This window comes from Nesoenas mayeri (genome assembly GCF_963082525.1).
Source record: "Nesoenas mayeri genome assembly, chromosome: Z".
NCBI lineage: Eukaryota > Metazoa > Chordata > Aves > Columbiformes > Columbidae > Nesoenas > Nesoenas mayeri.
The window spans coordinates 43863273-43883803 of NC_137542.1; the positions used below are offsets into that span (position 1 = coordinate 43863273).

A 20531-nucleotide genomic window follows, 5' to 3' on the forward strand; every position below is an offset into this window, starting at 1 on the left:
GAGCTGTGATCAGCCAGGGAGCGCTCTAGCTAGTGGAAAGCTCAAAAGGCTCCAGGGGGACCAAAATGGTTGGAAGCAAAGGTCTTTGTGGGAAAGCTACTTTTCCTCAAATATATATCAGTAGCAGGAGGCGGGGGAGGACTGAGGGTAATCAGATAAATACTCCATTTACCATAATCACCAGGCAGCACAAGCAGAGAGCAAACAAAACAAAGTACAAGTGCCAGGCAACCACCTGGATTGCAATGTGCTGCACGCTGTAGCTCCTGCATAAGCTGCAGAGGGGCTGGGAGCATGCCGGTGGTATTTCAGTCCTTGGCTTCAGATGCAAGTGCTATAAGTGTCCCTGCATTTTAGTCATCTGCAGCTGTGACTGTCATTGAAAGTCTGCAGAGGCACTGAGCAGTCCAGACTAGCCGTGACCTTTACATTGCCATATAGATATATATCCTGAAACCTTTCTGTTGGTAGCAAAGAATCCCAGTTCCCAGTGTTTTCTGGCCACGTGGGTGTGTGTGCGCATATACACACATGCAGACACACGCCTGTGTGCTTTGGAGAGTTCTGCTCTCATTTTCTGCTTTCTAATGATTTCCATAAGCAGTTGGTCAGAGAAAAGTGTGTGGCCTCTTAGCTAAAAGATCTCTGGGAGTAGCTCCATATTAAATCATGACTAGGGACTCTTCTGTTAATCTGCCTATGATTGCTGACTCTAGATTGACCCTGAAGAGTCAGGGGGCATGGACTAACAGGAAAACTATTTCCAAACTTGGCTTAATTCTAGGTTAGGAGGCAGAGCTTTGTGGTGGTTTCTATAAATGATGAAAGACTCAGATATTGAGTTTCTCAGTTCCCTTGCACAGGCCTTTCTTTGCCTGTCTGTCTCATGGTTTTCGGATAGGAAAGACCAATATAATTTCAGTAGTGGCTCTTCTCCTTGTGGAGCTGCTGTTGGCCACAGCTGTTCCTTGGGCATCCCCTCCAGATGCCTGACTGCCTGAGGAAACACCACGAGCTCTTCAGCATTTGCCTTTAACAGTGAGGTTTCACATTTCTAAGTAAGTTTGCCACAGACACCCATATAACCAATTGCCTCCATATCTAGGCTGTCAGTTCCACTGCTGCAGCACATGAACATCTACTCCATTGTCTTCTGCAGGCTGGTAATCCAGCACACTTTACTAGGGCTTCTCATGCACACGCCTCAGAAGATTCACTGACAGCAGACTGGAGCTGTTTGCTTGTTTTTTAACGCTAACCGCACTGAGCTTGTTAAAACTGTTGTCCACAAATTGCTTTAGCGTATTTAAGATTGATAAATCTCCTGGATTTATTCCACTGGTACCTTGGGTACTCAGGCCCTGTGCTTTCCTTGGGTACCCCTCAACCGTGGTTTTCAGCCAAGGAGAAGAGCGAAACCATCCTCAGCACTGAAATTCAGTAAGGTGCCTTACCTCAGTTTTGGTTTTGGAGGTGTTTTTCCCTTTTTAGTGATTATGCCAAATGAGATACTAGTGGTTTTCTGAGAAGGAAGAGCTGCTGCTTTTACCCTGCCCTTTCTCTAAGGGATGAATGCAGTGCAGGGTGAGGTGGCAGCCACAAAGCTTCATGTTTTCCACAGGTCGAATTGATTGGGAAACATCTGAGACAACTGCCAGAAAATTTCTAATAGGATTGTACTTCTAAGAGAAAAACAAAAAACAACAAACAAAAGCAACAAAACCAAAAAACAAACAAACCCAAAACAAACAGACAAAACAACAACAACAAAACACAACAACAACAAAACAAACAAAACACAAAACCCAGAAAATGGCTTATTCCAGTTAATAAGTCTCAGCATTTTTTTATGCAAGTCTTTATAGGCCTTCAGGCAGAGCAAAGGAAAATTTAAAATCATGAATAACCTATTGCAAAGAAAGCCAAATACATCACTAGGCTTACAAAATGTGCCAGCTCTGCTGCCCATTGTGCAACCCCTTTTATCGCAAGAATTTGTAAATAAAATATAAATAGCCTTCTGTGACATAAGTATCACCGTTCTTGTTTAACAGCTGAACATAGCAAAGCACAGAGAGATCTTCAAGCACCTAACCTACTGTGGGGACAAGGGGCTCTGACTGATGCCAGAGAGCATTTCTCCAGCGTGCTGCCTTGCTGTCCCAGCCCTCAGTCTTATCACTGGCCTCCCCCATCTGTTCAGATACGTCCAACTTTCAGCTATTGATAAGGTGCCTGATTCAAACACTGTTGTAGACCAGGGGACCATGACAGCCCTCCCCCACCCAGGACCCTTTCACCCAAGTCCAGAACAGTGCTCAGTATCCATGAGGTCTCTCCCTGTCTCTGGCCCATTGCTCACTGCTGCCAGGAGAGAAGTATCAAGGGAGGAGGTGGTGTCAGGGTGACATTTGGCACTTGCAGAGGGAGGAAACAGCACAGAGAACGCAGATTCAGAGTGCTCCAAGATGCAGGCGAGTCTCCCTCCAGACATGATAGTCATGGCAACAGCATTTTAGCATCTCCCAGAGAGCAGTAATTCAGCTTTAGACATAATTCCAAATATCCAGTCTGTAGTGCAGTCCTGCTCAGCCAGCAGTGTGCTCACAACTCCTGAGCTGTTTTTCTCTTACTGTACCAAAGACAGAGTTGGGTCACCTCACTTGCTTTTCCAGCTTTTGCATCCACGAGTGTGAGAACAGGGGCAGATCACAGCTGGATGAGATATGGTTTTCTTAGCACAGGATGCAAATTTCCTCCCTTTACGAGAGTACCCCCATGTACCCTTTTAAGTACTGCATTCTGCTGCGGGACTCAGGGAACTCCACACGTAGCATGAAGCATGCCCTGGAGAAATACATCAGAGCTGGAACTGGTAGCAAATGCAGCCTAAGACAAGTAACAGGAGTTTCATCTGGCTGGAGTCTGCAGCTCCGAGGCAGAGCCTCGCTCAACGGCCAGGCAGTTGTCAGCTGCCAGGGCAGCACACCGACCATCCCTGTGAGACCGGCAGGAGGACAGGCAGTGAGCAGTAGTGACAAGGCACACGTTTTTGCTTGAAAATGAGACTGCATGTTTTATTTGTAGGCACCTAGAGTACAAGGTATCTGTCCATGTGGTTCTTGCAGGCAGTATGCAGCAGTACAAGGTGCAGTAACACATTGCAGGCACACTCTTTTTTCTGAACTAGCTACTGAAAGAGAACAACACTAAAGCATAAATGACCCTGGGGTCTCTAACCATCAAACATTGCCTGAGACCTGCACAGTAGGGTATTACCTGCAAGTATGGGCTTCTCACCAGCAGAGCAACTGGTGTCTCCTGCGAGCAGCCAGAAGGAATGGTGTTATGGAGACAGAAGAAATAATTGGCAACAACAACGCAGCAGCTTGGTAGCTCAAGAAGAGTAGTCTCCGGCTTGCTGAGGTTTGATCCGAGCCTGAGAACTGGTTTCCCTTTTTGGAAACACTTATCTGCATAACAGCCCAGGACAAACCACATCTCTTGTTTCTCTTAGACTTCTTCTGTCTTTGCATAATCCTGCCATCGATATGGTTTATAGACTGTATACTACAGACAGGTTGTCTTACATGTACCACTTTAAACATCCTGGGAAAAAAGCACATTTACACTGGTGGGAAAAATAAAAAGGGTAAAAAATACTCTCAGCAGCACTTAAATGAATCAGCACTGGCTAAAGAACTGTGAAATCCTCTGGCAGCCAAAATGTTCCTCTCACGCTCACGGTGCTTGTGGCTCTCCTCAAGGAGCTCATGTGGCTCTAGCCACCCCACCATGGCAAGGGGTGCATAGGGGCTAGAGGGACCAGAGGTCTGGCCCTCAGTCGTGGTGACCCAGTGCTGGAGCCAGCAGTGCCCCTCTGCCTGTGGGCAGCTGCCTGTTGTTGATAGGCATCACTTGCAGCATCAGGGACATTGGAGGTGGTGAACTGAGAACACCTGCACCCTGCTCAGGACATTCTGCCATCCCAGGCACCATAACTGGGTGCACTGAGAGAATTTTTCAAGGGCTTCAGACACACAGCAGCCTCTCTGCCCAGGTCTGCAAATCTGCTTTCCTGTGGCACAAGGGTACACGATATGCATGGTATGTCCAAAACTGATTCTCACCCTCAATTTTTAAGCTGGAGATACATAGCTGTTATTCTCCTCATTTGCAGAACAGGGAACAGAGGCAGAACACAAGACATCGTACCCAAAATCATGCTGCATGCAAGCAATGGCACAGCTATCATGTCAGCTGCCTCCGACAAGCATGGCATTGATGCTGATCCAAACACCAAGCCTCTCTAGCTGCCTTTTCTCTTCAGCAAGGAACAAATTGTTTTCCTCAGAGCTGACTGTCCTTACATTTGGAATAGCCTGATTTCAGTCATTTAGTCCTATCGCATAGAAGAAGCAAAAGGAACATTGAAGATCTGTCTTGAATCTGTTCAAATATGCTTAAGAAAGGAACACTGAAGATCTGTCTTAAATCTGTTCAAACATGCTTAAGAACTAGGATATCTGAAGTGCAAAGCATGCAAGTAATTTAAAACAAGGCCATTTCTGTGGGTCTCCTCCTTTTCCGGCTTGAGCTCAGAAGACTTGCCTTGAAGACAAACACACTGTTCCGCAGTATTCTCTCAAATAGAAGTGTCTGATTTTTTCCTGTAAATAATGTGGCAAACAAGGTTCAGTCAAAATAAGCCAAGGAAGTTTTTCTTGAAATAACAAACCACACTAGGAAGTATTTTCTATATAGAAGAAGAATCTCAAGTATAACAAAAATTAAGTAACCTTGAAATTCCTGCTTCTCAAAGTAACATCATATTTCCTAGAGTGATTTTCGTAGTATATTGTTTTTTCATTGAGATGACTAGCATTCCGTTTTTATTAATATTTTTTGTTATCAGCTACAAGAGGTGCAGAGCTGTGCATTGTTCATGGGAAACAACACACACCTAGCAAAGCTCACAAGATAAAGCCAGACATATCTAGGGTTGAGTTTGGCAGTACTTTGTATCTCTGAGTAGCCACAGTGCCAAGTGTGCCTTCATATACATCATGCATTCAGCAGTACTTAATTAACATGCCTTGACAGAGAACTTATTTTTGTCAAAAGAAGAGTTTCCCTTCCTTTATTAAAAAAAAAAAAAAGCAAGAAATATCACTTCTGCTTTATTCTAAACATGGTTTGTCTCCACCGTTTTTCACCATGGCAAGTGCTCTGGTTTCTGTTTCATCCTTTCCTCCCTACATATCTCTCACTGTTGCCTCTACATAGACTCCTGAAAAATTGTTCTGCGAAGCCAGGAATACCCTCTTACAGTGCATTAACAGCCTGCAAAGCAAAGAAAAAAATTTTCTCCTGGGTAAGCAGGTTATTCAGTGGTCTCATAGGTATCACAGAATTGTAATTTATGCTGTTAAGAGCATTGTCAAAGGAGGTGTAAGACTGAAACACGGGCCAAGATCCATTCAGAGAATTTTGTCAGTAGTATAATAGTCCCTGCTGAGCCATTCGTAGCAGCACTTAACTTTTCCAGAACATGTTCACTTCAAGTTATCACTGCAAAGATTATTCCATATGTAACATCAAATCTATTGTGCAGCAAGTTCTGGATGTGGATGGATTAATCTGTCTCGCCAAGTGTACAGAAACACAGACGCACCAAAGACAGCCTCAAGTAGTCTCATGACTGCTGCAAACACCTGAAGCCCTGCTTGTGGGCTCTGATTTCAGCAAAGAGGTCACACAGTTCATTACCTGAATTGGAGTCTCTTAGTCCTGTGCTCAACCTCTAACACTTTGACTGCTCTTTGCCGAGAGTGCTTTGTCTGGAGTTTTTACTGATTATTCCAACAAACACACACACATTGAAAAACTATTTACTGATGTGACTAACATCTGTTTTCTCCATTCTTAAAAAAAAAAAAAAAAAAGGTCAGAGAAAGAAAAAAACACAGGACAATATTTAAAAAAAAATCCTGGCATTTTTTAAATAACAAAATTGTTTGACTGGAGGAAGTTATTACTTGTGCTAGTGAAAGAAGAAAGAAATGCTGACAGAAAAGCTGATGTTGGAGTTCCATACTTCCCAGCACTTGTTGCTGATGAACTCAATGCTGAGCACTTGTCAGGCGCTCCCCATGGAGACCCAGCAGCCGCTGCCAATTGAGAAGTCCATCTAGGGGACTCCAGCCCTTGTTTCAGTTTCTGTGCTGCAAAGGGTGGTGCTTTGCTGAAGATGCTGGCATAGGAATGGCAGAGGTGAAGCTCGTCTGTCCGCTGTGTGAACTGTGTTCTCACCCCATCCGAAAGCAGTGAAGGTTACAGACAGGGGCTGCTGGGCTGCCAGCAGCACCATGAAGATGATGCTGGCTCTTCTGTGGAGGTGATAGAGCCACAGTGCCCACGGAAAGCTGAACAGCCAGCCTTTTTCTGGTTGATGATTTATTTAATTGCTGTTTGCACAGTTTTATCTGAACTTACAGGAGAATCCTCCCTTTGTGCAGAGAAGTTGGAGGAACTGGGGTTTTTAATTCTGCACATGCCACTTGCAGACCTGAGCGAAGCTCCCAGGAAAGAGCAGGGCAGGAGGGGTCCTGCCGCTTTCAGTAGCTGTAGTATGAATGTGCAGCCAAGGCTTCTACCCTCCAAGGAATTTAGGCAACTGAATTGGCCTTGAAACTAATCTGGGCTTCAGTGTCCTCAACGAGGTTACAGAGGACCGCTGGCATGGGATCAGGCTGAGATGTTGAGAGCCGTGGTACCTGCATAGAGAGCAGCATCTGCCTGGTGGAACCCCACCACCCCTGTTACCTGTGCTTCCCCACCTCTCTTTTAATCTCCTTCCCCCTAAAATGCTGTTTGCTCTGTGACCTCCTGGCCCAGGAGAAAAGGGCAGGATCACCAGTAGAACTGCAGGTGTTTTCACCTGACCAAAGCAAACAGATGTGACACCAGCTGAACACCATCCCTGTGGGCTTGGTGCTCTCTGAGTTACTCGTGCTCTGAGAAACCTGTCAAGATCTCCCACAACTAGGTCTCAATCTGACCCACAGCTTTTCCTTCTTTCATACTCAAGGTTAAGACAGCATTAATTCATTCAAGCTTAAGCACAGACCAGGCAGCAGGATTCCTCCCTTTTGCTCTCTGACCATTATAGCCCCATCCAGCTCCTCACTAGGGAGGGGAGGGGAGGGGAGGGGAGGGGAGGGGAGGGGAGGGGAGGGGAGGGGAGGGGAGGGGAGGGGAGGGGAGGGGAGGGGAGGAGTTCCTACATTTCATTTTGCAGTGAGAACAAATCGGCAGCATGCTAAGAGTGTTGAGCAGTAATTACAGTAAGACAGAGGCTTCTGTGCCAATGATCCCTTAAATTAAATCCCCTTGTGACCTCATAGAAGGCTAGGCATGCAGTGTCTGTGCTTGATTACTGCCCTCTCTGGGCAGCATAGACACCAGGAAAGAGAACAGAATGAAGGTTGTCAAGAAGAGAAAAGCATCAAATCACACTCACTCAGAGAAGATGGAAGAAAGTCTTGTACCAAAGAAAAATGCAATATTTTGTATCTTCTTCCACATTGGAAAAATAAGGAATTGCTTGTAAGAAGTCAGATCTCATGTCCTCTCTAAAATAGTGTTCATTCATTCAGTATGTGTGTGAGAGAGAGGACTGAGTTGCGTGATAAGACTGTTTGTCACAGACAAATATAATCCTTTCCTATACATTATTTTATACACCTATGAACTATCTTGCCCTACCTCCTGTATAAAAGCAATTATCTGAAAAAGAGTGATTTTTTGTTTTGTTTCGTTTTGTTTTTTGTTTTATTTTGGTTTGGTTTGGTTTGGTGTTTTTGGTCCTTAGAACAGTATTTGAGCAGACTTCCAAGGCATTGCCTCAATTGCCTTCTATAGAGATTTGCATCTTAGTATACATGCCTGTATCTTTCATTATCAATGTCAGAAAGGCTGCAAGAAAAGAAGAACCTGTGAATAATGATAATCCTTTGTGGCAAATAGGAGCTCCACTCAACAGGACAAGTCTGTTTCCAGCTTTAACTTTAAGAAGGGGAGTCTGTGTCATTCAGGATCCTGTTTGCAGATAAATAAATGCATCCCACATAGCAGTTTGCTATCTGTATGTTCGCATGTCTTGCTATCAGCCTGTGTGCTCACAGGCCATGCACACGGAGTATCTGTTCTCTAGGGACCTGCAAACAACAGCCATCTGATTACTCAACGGGGAATGTTTTTTTCACATACAAACCTTCAGTATCTGTTTGGTTCAATATCTCACCTATGTGTAAGAAAACACAAAGTACCTTTTCAGGTAATAGAGGTCCTCCCATGGAGGAACCACATCTCATCATCTCACTGGACAGAGGAGGCTCCAAACTTATGAAACTCTCTTACTTTGTGTCAACAGGAACATGTTGACATGTTTCTTTGACCAAGAAGCACAAACAGCAACTTCCAGTCAACTGCCTTCCCTCAGGATATCCTTCCTAGGCCACCTAAGAGAGATAACTGTTGACAAGAACACTGCCAAAGTGACTTGTCAAGAGATCCCATTGCTTTGATTCACCAGGAAAAAATACATAGAACTTTTACATTGAACACTTCTGAAAAGTGAAGAAGGCAGGGTACTACTGGTACATAACTTTTAAGGTTTCTCAGGAGTGTGGTTTAAAGTTGCAGTTATGTAAAGCCATCCTGTATTCTCATAGTGTGGTAAATATATCCCTAGACTATTTCAAAGTTGTGTTTAACATGAAAATAATAAAAAACAAGGAAATGTGTTATCTGCTGTCTTAGAAAGTTGCTTCCGCTTATCATGGTGATAACATTGCTCAGAGAACCAAACCTGAGTCTTCTCCCTAGAGATATGTAGGAGGATGGGCTACAGTACTGACTACTCTTGTGCCTGCTTCCAGCTGCACAGGCACGACCCCTGCCAGCACTTCCCTCTGCGCAGCCTGGGGATGGGTTTGCATGTTCATTTGATATTTGCTTTAATAGGGCAGTCAGTAGCACTTCAGTGGCTTGGAGCTTTCATCCCATGCTCACATGTTTATGATTTTGGGTGAGAGTACAGATGCTCAAGCACCAGGAAGAGGCTCACGCACAGCCAAGTTCTGCAGGGGTGGGAACAGCCAACTGGCCACCTCTCCCTCAGGCCTCCATGGGCATGACCTCCACAGCATCCTTCATCGTGTCACACTGGTGGGACTGCTGTCCAAATAGCTCTTTCCCTCCAGCCACTGACCTGTGTGTGTGCTCTCACAAGTAGGCATCAGCTGTTGAATCAAATCTTTGGTTTGCTGCAGCCTTTTACTGGGCACACAAGTAAACCCTGAGGCAGGAGTCAGCCCAAAACGGCCAGCAAAAGGGAGACTGGGGTTTTCAGTGGCTGCTGGCAGTCTGGACTTGGATCTAGGACATTGTCCTACTAATGTCACCCAGGGGATAACTTGTCAGATTTGAACCACCAGAACTGGTGCTATGGCTGGCTGGTGCTTGCTCACCAGTGCTCACCAGGAGTGACCTGGGCCAGCAAGAAGAGGCTCTAGAGTGCCCCATTTACAGGGGGACTCGAACTTCTGAGCTGAAAAGAAGCAAGTCTGAAAGTTAAAGTGATCTTTCTGGGGTTGTTTTTGCCACACCTGTGGAGAGCAGAAGCCTATGTCTTCTGTCCCACAACCTGCACAGCCCTGCTCCACCTCATCCCATCACACCTCCCTCCACACCACAAAAGCACGGTCCTCACAGAGCAGAGATGTGGTCACTGAGCAGATGTCTCTGGAGAGACACCAGGGCCATTGCCACTGAGATCTTGCTCCTGACATCCCTCCTCTGGGATTCCCAGGACAGCAAGCCTCCAATCCTCACAGGGGCACGCGTGCTGAGCCCTACCTCCTCCCTCTGCATGGCAGAGGCAGAGCAGCATCATGGAGTGCCTTGGAGAGGGGCTGCTGGGCACATGCTGGGAGCAGGAAGCCATGGGCTATAGAGGAGTCCATCTCAGGAACAGCAGCAACAGCTCCTCTGGGGAAGAAGGTCTGCAGGAGGCTCAGGCCATTTGATTTATTTTTTTTTTCCTAGCATATGCCACATTAGCTACACCATCCCACAAATAAATCCCAGTCAGCTTCTCTGTCTTCATTTCAGATACCACCACAGGCACACAGAGAACATGCAGGAGTTGCACGTAGGCAAATAAGGGTTTGCCCTGTGCAGCTGCAAACCTACAGAGTGTCATTTTGGAGCTGCCAAAACCAAACTCATCCAGTCTGCTTTTCTTCCTCCTGGGCAGCTGAGCATTCATGACCACCCAGAGACTTTTTCCTGTTAGATGCTGCCAAAAGAAGGCAAAATACAGGCCAGCATTGTTCCCAAGCACCACAGGCTGGAGCTGGGGCTGCAGGAGAAGAGAAACTGGGAGCATTCCCCTACCCCTAGGATTAGCTGCTCTTCAGCATATGTAGAGGTGCCTCTTCAACAGCCTGCATCAACCAAGAGCTGCTCATTGTCTCTGGTCCTTGGAGGTCCAAAGCAGAGGTCTTGAGTATTAGCTGTACCTCCAAAGCAGAAAGATGACACCAAATTCCATCAAAATCAGAAAAAAGGCAAAGTTTATATATGATACAGAATGCTGTTGTGGAACAAATACTGAGGGGCCAAATTAATGAAACCAATTGTCAAGGCTACACTTATTAATAATAAAGTTATGTCCACATCTTCAGCATATAAAGCAGCTGTGTGACAGGGAAGGAATCTTGCTCTGTATGTTTCACAGCCCAGCCTGGCCTACGTTCTTGAATGACCATGCATGGGGAAGCCCAGTGCAACAGGGGAGTGAAGTGAAGATATTGCGGCCAGGTCCTGTGTGAAAAGGCAGGTATAGGAACCAGATGGTACAGCTGCTGTCGATTTGGAAATATAAATGTTCAGCTCTGTCCAAAATGCCAGTTACTAAGACAGAAGTTTGTCTGATGGATAAACTTTGCTCATTTTAATCAATACCAAAACACACCTCCATCTCCAAGGGTACCTGCCTCCATCACACCCACTAAGTCCCTTTGAACAAGCGCAGTTGAGTTTTTACCTTAAGAATCAAAGCAAGAGTTTTTATACCAGTCGATAACAAAGGTAGGCATGACTAGAGTCATTCAAGCTCCACTTGAATTTAGAAAACAGTATAAAATACCCTAACAATAGAGGAAGGTTGGGGAAGATGTCATCACTGGGAAGTCAAGGGAACAGCATAATGTACTTCTGGGAGAAGTCGATGGGCTGAGCCTGTTCTTCTGCACCCAAAGGGATGCTTTTGGGTAAGACCCCAGGACAATTAGACTTCAAGCTTGTATTTATCACAATAGTAGTGCTATATAATCATCTTAGAATTTATATACATTTGGTACCAATACTTATTTCTTGCAACTAATGTGTGTTTTTACAGCTAAAGTGTATTTTGCAACTGAAGTGTGGTTTTGCAGACAACGGCAATCTAAAAGAATTGGAACCTGTTGCATTAATAAACCTCATTGTTCATGGATCTAGTCAGGAGAATTTCTTGTTGAACACACTCAGACTTATAGTATGTATTATACAATACATGAATCTGTGCAAGCACATAAGTTCAGTGGTCTCGTCTATGCTGCACTATCAGTGAATCCAACTGGGCAAATTAAACATAACGCCTGACCGGCTGTTGAGCATGATTGGACTTGTAGTGCCAGGTTGAGGTTATTTGATGTAATTGGGCATCACTCAGTTGTTCAGCTCTGCCACACCTAAGCTGTCATAGTGAAATACTGAGGACAAGGTAGATTGCCAGGCTGCTTAACTTCTGCAAAATTAATCCTCTTAACCCAAAGCTCTACAATGCATTAATGGTCTCTTATTGGATGTGGCAACAAATTACCCAATCTAGTAACCTGATGAATATATGATTAATAAATACAAAGTCATGGATAAATAAAATTAAAAATCTGTTCCCCAGCTGAGCTGAAGAAACATGTGGAAAGTAGCAATCAAACCAGAGGCAGTAAAAATATTCTCACTGGTTTAACTGGTGCTCACCTGCTACAAATTAATACTATACACATGGTCTATGAGGAGAAAAGTGCTTTAAGGCACTCAAATAACTTGCCTCTGATCCTCTGATCAAGATTTGTGTTTAATTCATCTATATATATAACAACGTCGATGCTCAATGGTGTATGAGTACAGTGAAAAAATACATCAATGAACTGTGAAATTGTTTAGGGTATCACACTTGCATCACACACACACTTTTTTTTTTTTTCATCAAGTCACCAGAATTCATGCCATGTTTAAGAAATTACAACCACTGACTATAGCCTTACCTTTTAAAAAGTTATTTATTGATAAAGCAATATAAAAATGATTTACTATATCCAGTACACACTTCTACAATCTCAGAATCACAGAACATTTGGGATTGGAAGGCACCTCAAAAGATCACTTAGTCCCCCTGCTGGAGTAGGAACACCTAGATGAGGTTACACAGGAATGTGTCCAGGCAGGTTTTGAATGTCTCCAGAGAACGAGACTCCACAACCTCCCTGGGTAGCCTGTTCCAGTGTTTTGTCACCCTCACTGTGAAGAAGTTTCTTCTCATATTTAAGTGGAACCTCCTGTGTTCCAGTTTGCACCCATTGTCCCTTGTCCTATCATCAGTTGTCACTGGGAAGAGCCTGGCTCCATCCTTGTGACACTCACCCTTTACATATTTATAAATATTAATGAGGTCACCTCTCAGTTTCCACTTCTCCAAGCTAAAGAGACCCAGCTCCCTCAGCCTTTCCTCATAAGGGAGATGCTCCACTCCATCATCTTCATTACTCTGCACTGGACTCTCTCTAGCAGTTCCCTGTCCTTCTTGAACTGAGGGGCCCAGAACTGGACACAATATTCCAGATGCAGTCTCACCAGGGCAGAGTAGAGGGGAAATGGTCATGTACAATACATGAATGTGTCCAAGAGCCTTAGATTATATTTGGGCAGTTTATCTTGAGTTGATTCAACCCAGAGTGGTCTATCAGTTGGCAGGTCCACTGGAAGTCAGGGCTCCTTTTGTCCTGATAAACTGATATCAACTCTAACAAAGCAGAAAGTGGTTTGCTGGTAGACATCATCAGACAAACTGATATGTTCAGAAAAATCAATCAAGCTTTTGACTACTCAAACCTGGAAATCTGAAGAAGGGCTTGAGTGACCTGAAGTTAGTCCATTTCTTCTTGTCACACCAATTAATGAGTAAAATGTATTAGTTCTTCCATTGGACTGTGTGCTGCCTTTGTCCTCAGATTACTGTGGTTAAGATGAAATATCATGCTGACAAAGGCACAAGCCAATAACATGATTTAATGATAATGTCACGGATCATTTAACTAATGAGAGTGGCTGCTAGCTCTTGTATCTTTGATGTATGCTTAGGGACACAACACCAAGAAAAGGCTGAGTTCATCAAGAACAAAACCATGACTCTAATCCCATTGAGTGACATTTATAATCTGAAATTTGAAAGGCTATTTTCTGTATTAAGTGTTTCCTGTATACATGTGTATTCTAGAAGCTTAAAACTTACTTCCTTTTCTGGACACTTTGCTGATGTTCACGGTGTGTCGAGCTGCATAGATATAAGACAAGAAAAAATAAAACCACAACAACCAATATCTGACATATCAGCTGATAAATAAAATAACAGATCAATCACTGTCGCACAGGCTAGAAACCCGTGTTTTGGCACACCCCCCCGCCCCGCCCCCGACACATACACATTTGCATGGTGGTAGGTGTCACTTTTTCCCTTGCCGATGCCGGATCGGGTTTCACATTTGCGGAACAGCAGCACCACCGTGTGACTCCCCTTAAGACTCCACAGGAACCCCTCAAGTCACCTTAGATCCCTCCGCAGAGACCCCCAGATACCTTGGAGCCCCTGCGACCCGCTCTAACTCCCACAGGGTCCACAGAGCTCCGCCGGAGCCCCACAGCTCCTCCCCATCCCCTCGAGACTCCTCCCCTGATAGCAAAAAGTCGGCAAAAAGACTTTAACACTGTTTTGAAAGTGTTAAAAAGCAGGCACTTTTATTACAGCATGCCAGACACTCGAAGGATCGTTCCTGTAATCCAGCATGCACGTGATTCACACGTCTTGGTATTTATCACATATGCCTATTGCATATTAATTTGTTGCTAACGCTTAGTCAATGCGTTAAACAGATTATTTCCATAGCCCTGCCCTTTGCTGAGAGTCCATCTTTCGTATTCGAGAGTCTTCATCAGGGGTCTCTAGTGGTCCGCGGGGGCCTTTGCAGCCTGGTGCCCTCCCTGTGTCAGCTTCTTGACCTAATTTCTTGAGCAAGCATATTGTCATTTTGTGCTGCTACTGAGCAAAAGTCATGTAGCTCTTTCTTCATTTAGTGGAACGTTCTGCTTTCCCAGCTTGCAAGCCCAGGGCATCCTGCTTTGCCTCATGTCCAGTCTCTGTAGAGCTCGTTTTGCTGTTCGGTTTCTGTTACTTTATGCCCAGTCTTGCTACATTATGCCTAGGAGTTTCTGGAAGATTTTCATTCCTCTTAACACCCTAGAGGTGCCCTCTCCACAAGACTCCTCTCTTCAGGAACCCCCTCTTGTGGATGCAGCGCTGATGAAGCTGGGAGGGTGGCCACTCTGCACAGCCGTGGGGACCTGCAGGGTTAGGGGCCGTGGCTTTAGGGGTCGCCAAGAGGTCCAGGCAGGGGGAGCCTGTAGAGGGTCAGGGTTCCTGGATGAGGGGAGCAGTGGGGCTGGGGAGGGCTTTCCCGGGGCAGGAGGCAGCTCATGGGGGTCCCACTTTGGGTTATATGCACACAGATCATACCTATTCATTATACTTCCAAGGAATTCTTTGCATATGCATTACACTCTTTTGTTATTCAGCTTGGATCCTGCTTGTGCTGGTGTCGCCACCTGATCTGAGAGCAAGGGCGTTGTCTCCTACCCTTCTCCTGATCATCTTAACAAATACCATTCTTGTGACCTAACATCTGCAAACCTTATTAACTTAGTGCCTAAAATCTATGACCCTTATTCATATAGACTTATTTGATTACTAATTGCTGATTTTACGTATCATCAATCCCTCCTCTTTTTTTGAGGTTTTATGACCACTAGGCTTCAACCCTCATTAAAACAGAACCTTGAGCATTTACTTCTAAACCACTTTTTCTGTGGCTCTCTTTGCACATACTAAAATCATAATAAACACAATTATGACGACTAAAATAATTATTCCTGTTTGCACTAATGATGCTAGCCACCCTGCAAGTGAAATATTCCCCATTTGAGATAACAGCTTATTAATCCACGTACTTTCTATATTTTGTCTAAGGTCCTGTGATTGTTCCGCTACCTCTTTGATAACCCACACCAGACAATTTCCATTTTCCGTCGGGTGGGGGGCGCGGAGAGGGTGTTTATTAGGGTCGTACTCACAGGTCAGAGGTCACAGTTGGGAGGTCGCAGGTCAGGGGTCACCAGAGGTCAGTCAGGCCCCCCCACCGGCACCCAGAGACAGCTGCTGTGCAAGTCGCGCTTGGCGCCGGGAGGATCTCCTGCCCCGCCCGCCTGGGGACCCAAACGTGTGCCTCCCCTCCCCCGCTGCGGCCCCCTCGGCCCTGGGTCCCTCCTCCATGGAGCTGAAGATCCCCAGAACAGGACCCCGCGCTGCTGCCGCCGTCGCACCAACGAGATACCGGCGAGAGCGGCCCCGTAACCATAGAAACTCCTCCACGCTTCCGCCGGAAACCGGAAGTGGAAGCTGTAGCGGCCGCCTGCGGAAACGGGGGGTGAGGGGAGCCCTGGGGCTGTGGTTCGGCGGGGCCCGGGTGGTGTTTGGGGCCTCTGGGCTCCTTCCCAGTTCTTCCTGTTCCCTCTCAGGCCATGGCCGCTCCCGCGGACCCGTCGCTGCTGTCGGCCGAACTGGAGGCAGACGACGGGGAGGACGAGGCGCTGCGGCGGCTTCTCCTGCAGGTAGGGTCGAGGGGAGCCCGGGGCGAGAAGGGCGGGGACCGGGGGGAACTGGGACAGACCTGCCCCCTCGCGTTCCTCCGTGTGCTCCCCAAATCCCTCTGTCCTCCCCAGGTGACACAGGACGACGAGGAGCCGTCTCCACCCACCGGCCCCTCCCGCGCTGTCACCCCGCAGCCAGGTCTGGGGGGGGGTTGGAGGGGTCTTAGGGGATTTGGGGGAGTCTCGGGGGGTCCTGACCCTCTCCTGCATCTTCTTTCCCCAGGGTTCTGCGTGAAGACCCGTGCGGGAGGGGCCAAGGTCTTTATCAATGTTTGTCATTCGGGAGAGGTGCCACCTCCCCCGCCCCTGTCCCCCCCCGGCCTGCGCCGCCTCCTCCTACGAGACCCACCCGGGGCCTTTCGCATCCCCATGAGCCTGGGGGAGCCCCATGCCGAGCTGGACCGCGGTGAGACCCCCCCTCCCCCAAAAAACCCTGAGTCCCGCAAACGTCTCCCCTGATCCCCTCAACACTCCAGCCTCCCAAACCCCCCGCCTAATCCCACTGACCCAGTGTGACCCCCTTCCCCTGACTCCCTTACGCTCTTAATCCCCTCCCAACCCACCCCCCACAATTTCTCCTTCTGATCCCCCAAACTGTCCTGAGCCCCCCTGTGAAATCCCCCTGACCCTTCTTAATCCCCTCCAAACCCTCTCCCTGACCTCCTTCACTTGCTTAATCCCTTCCCCTGATCCTGCCAAATGACCCCAAGCTCCCTGTTCATCCCCCACCCTCCACGCCATAGGTGGGCAGGGCTGCACAGCCTATGATGTGGTGGTGAATTCAGAGTTCTTCCGCACGCTGCAGGTGAGAGGGAGGTTGTTGGGGCCTGGTGGGGATTGGGGGAGTTTTTGGGGGTTCTGACTCCCCTGCCCCCCTTCCCCCAAGGCTGACCCCCTGTACCGCGAGTTCTTCCTGACTGTGGCGATGGAGGGGCTGTCGGAGAAGTATGGGCTGGAGCTGGAGCTGACTGGTGGGACTGGGAGCACTGTGGGGAGCTGAGAGCACTGGGAGGGGTTGGGGGTGAGCGGGGGGCAACTGGTGGGACTGGGAAGGGGCTGGGGGTGAGGCGGGGGGCAACTGGTGGGACTGGGAAGGTGCTGGGGGATGAATTTTAGGGGTGGAAATGGAAAAGAAGAGGGGGTGGGGGGGGTCTCACACCCACCCCATGACTCCCCCATCCCCCCCCAGGCTGGCGGGTGCTGCGAAACCGCCGGTTCTTGGGCTCCATCTCGGCCCAAAACATCCGGACACGGCCCCGGCCCCACATCCAGGAGCTCGAGGAGTGAGTAGTGGAGCACCCCTGCCCCTCCCTCACCCCCTGTCAACCTCCTGCCTGACCTCTGCCCCTCCCCGCGCAGCTCCCCTGCCCCCCCTCAGTACGTGGTGGTGGCTGAACCCTCGTCCCAACATCCACGGGTGCTGCAGACACGAGTGCTGCTTCCACAGGCCGTGAGTCAGGGCAGGCACCGAGGGTCATTGGGGGGTATTAACCTGATCCAAGGGGGTGTTGGGGGTGGGAGACCTCCTGTAAATGTCCAGGGGGGCCTGTGGAGGGGCACTGGGGGGGTGCTATTGGGCTGGTTGGGGGCTGGGCAGGTGTGGGGGAAATTTAACCTTGTCCAGGGGAAGGTGGGGGGACCCTGGTTGTGGTGAGGCAGTCATGGCTCTTCCCCTGACCCTGCCCTGCCCCATCCAGGCTGGGGCGGAGTCGCTGTGGCTGGGGCTGAGTGAGGAACGGCTGGTGCTGAAGGAGGAGGGGGGCGGCCCCGCCCTGCTGGAGCTGGGGCTGCCCCACCCCGCCGACCCCGCCCGCTGCCACGCCCACTTCCACCGTGGAACCAAGGTGAGTGTTCCCGTGGCGATGGGCCACACCCTGAGCCATGACCTGAACCACACCATCCCCATTACCCAGGTAGCAGCTCCTGGCCATGTCTGCTCTCTTAGCCACACTGCTTTCCTGGCCCCACCCTTCCCCACGGCCCCACTCCTTAGCCAGGAGGTGCTGCCTCCCTACCAACCTCTGACCTTTTCCCCCAGGTCCTCACTGTGACAATGCCCCTGCAGGCCTGAAGTGGGGGGACCACCCCGATGGCTGGGTCCCTCCTGGATGCCTGTGTTCCCCCTCCCCACTTCCCTTTTTTGTACAAAAACCTGCAATAAAAAGTCAATCAAACTTGTATGTGTGTGTGCAATCTCACTGGACACCTGGGTCCCCTGCACCAGAGGCAGGGCCTCGCAGTGGTCCCAGGCCATCTGAGTGCCCACCTCTTCCCCCCGACACAGGCAGGGATCTCAGCTCATGAGGGGGATTTATTGGTGAGCTGGGGGAGGGGGCATGAGGAGTGGTATCCCAGAGAACCCAGGTGTCCGGGAGGACGAGAGAGGACCCAGGCATCTGGGGGGACCCAGGTGTCCAGGATGGGACGGACAGCAGAAGCAGAAACATCACGCATGTGCACTGACCTCCCACCCCATCCTGAAGGCTCAGACGAGGGATTTAGAAGCTGCAGTTAATCTGCTGCTGCCACGGGGCGGGGAGGGGTGCGACCCAGGGGTTGACATGGGGACCAGGTCAGGAGAAGGAAGCAGGATGTTGTGGCAGGGGAATCTGGGGACATGGGGACACCAGGGATGGGGTGGGGGTGTTCTGGGAGGTGGGGATGAGGGAATGTGATGGCTGGGGACACAAGGAGACATGGCGGGGCTTTGTGCTGGGGGGTGATCGCTCCATCCCGCCTTGTCCCTGCAGGCTCCTGAAGTGGCAGCAGGAGAATGCAGAGGGGCTGGACCTGAGCTCAGGGGTGCCTGGTCCTTATCGTGATAAGGGGAAGAGCATACTTCTGGGACACTGAGCTCATCCCACATGAATGCACAAATCCAGCCCATGCAGTTACTATATGAACAGGCCAGAAGCATCCTCTAATTCCAATCTTGTTCCCATCACTCAAAGCACTTTTGAATACGAATATTCAGAATAATGTTCAGAGTTACATTCATCTGTGACTGACACCTACAAAACATTCCCATTACCTGGAAGCACCTGTTCAGGATTCCTGGATCTGACTGGTTTACATCACCAAAGGGTTCAGCTCTTAAAGTACAGCAAATGTACTTCAGCAAATTCTATTTTAACCTCATCAGTGCAGGCAATCTCTTCCTTCTCCCAAGAAAGTTAAAAATGTATTTGTTAACTTCACAACAAAGCCTCAACGTAAACTGAAACTTAACTTGCTTCCCCTCCCTAAAATTGCATTTTCAGGATATTTCAATTCCATATTTAGATGTCAAACAAGTTCATGCTGCAACAGGTATCATCTATTTATTTGCATTATTTCTTTCTCATTTCTGTACAATGTTAGGATCAGAGCAGAATCTTCTCCAGTCTCTGGCAAATAATTCCATCTTGGATTGATTTTGAAGAGAAATCCCCTGGTGAATCACAGAAAAAATTCCACCTCTACAAGTATGAAGTTAAACAAGCGTAAGAGTAAACAAAGTGTTCCCACTCAGTGCCATGATTTCTCACAAACCAACACAAAGCAGGTTAGAGATTTATCATTCACATCTTTCATTCAGTAACTGCTATTGAGGCTCACATGCAGTTTTAAAGTTTAGCAAACTTTAAAATCCACCCAGTGAGACTTTTTGGAAATGTTGGAGTCCATATGTGACTTGAAGAAGAGCTTCTTAACCTGGCTGTAACTTAAAATTAAAATGGTAGTCACTACATAAAGCAACAAGGGTTTTAACAATGCAGAACACGGCAAGAGACATAACAAGAGAAAGATTCTACAAAAAATTTCAAAAGAGTCAGGAACCAATAGCTCTCGCTCCTGGTGAGCATTGTCTTCGTCTCCAGCAGTTCAGCCAGTCCTGACTTTTGATCAGTGTTGCACAGAAGTGGGGGTTTTCAGACTTCAGTGACCTGGATGGGCCAGAGATCGCTGTAATGGTGAAAACTTGACATTGTTCCTGAGAACCTCATCAACGTGACTTTTAGACACCTCCAGGGCTGCTGACCCAACCATTTCCCTGGGCAGCCTGTTGCAATGCCTGACAACCCTTTCTGTGAAGAAATTTTTCCTAATATCCAATCTGAACCTCCTGTGCCGCAACTTGAGGCCATTTGCATTCATCCTTCTACTTGGGAGAAGAAACCAACACCTTCCATACTACAACCTCCTTTCAGGTAGTTGTAGAGAACAAGGAGGTCTCCCCTCTGCCTCCTTTTCTCCAGGCTGAGCAACCCCTGTTCCCTCAGCCGCTCCTCAGCAGGCTTGTGCTCCAGGACCCTTCATTGCCCTTCTCTGAACTCTCTCCAGCACCTCAGTGTCTTTCTTGTAGGGAGGGACCCAAAACTGAACACAGTATTGGAGGTGCAGCCTTACCAGCATAGAGTACAGGGGAACATCTTGACCCTTCTGAACTGTCCATGAGCACA

At 47.9% G+C, this 20531-nt stretch overlaps 1 protein-coding gene across 1 annotated transcript; it reads left to right on the top strand.

Annotated features, from left to right (window-relative positions):
* The first annotated feature begins 15831 nt into the window (after positions 1-15831).
* PIH1D1 (PIH1 domain containing 1) lies at positions 15832-18263 on the top strand. Its single transcript, XM_080363093.1, has 10 exons — positions 15832-15866; positions 15958-16050; positions 16162-16228; positions 16313-16495; positions 16833-16894; positions 16976-17060; positions 17279-17372; positions 17449-17539; positions 17787-17933; positions 18128-18263. Exons 2-10 carry the CDS (start codon positions 15961-15963, stop codon positions 18158-18160), a joined length of 852 nt encoding a protein of 283 aa, XP_080219219.1. The 5' UTR covers positions 15832-15866; positions 15958-15960; the 3' UTR covers positions 18161-18263.
* The last annotated feature ends 2268 nt before the right edge of the window (positions 18264-20531 follow it).

Coding starts and splice junctions, on each gene's coding strand:
- PIH1D1 (XM_080363093.1), top strand. CDS start 15,961: ATGGCCGCTCCCGCGGACCCGTCGCTGCTGTCGGCCGAACTGGAGGCA. Junction 17,373..17,448: donor CACATCCAGGAGCTCGAGGA/GTGAGTAGTGGA, acceptor CTCCCCGCGCAG/CTCCCCTGCCCCCCCTCAGT. Junction 17,540..17,786: donor GAGTGCTGCTTCCACAGGCC/GTGAGTCAGGGC, acceptor TGCCCCATCCAG/GCTGGGGCGGAGTCGCTGTG.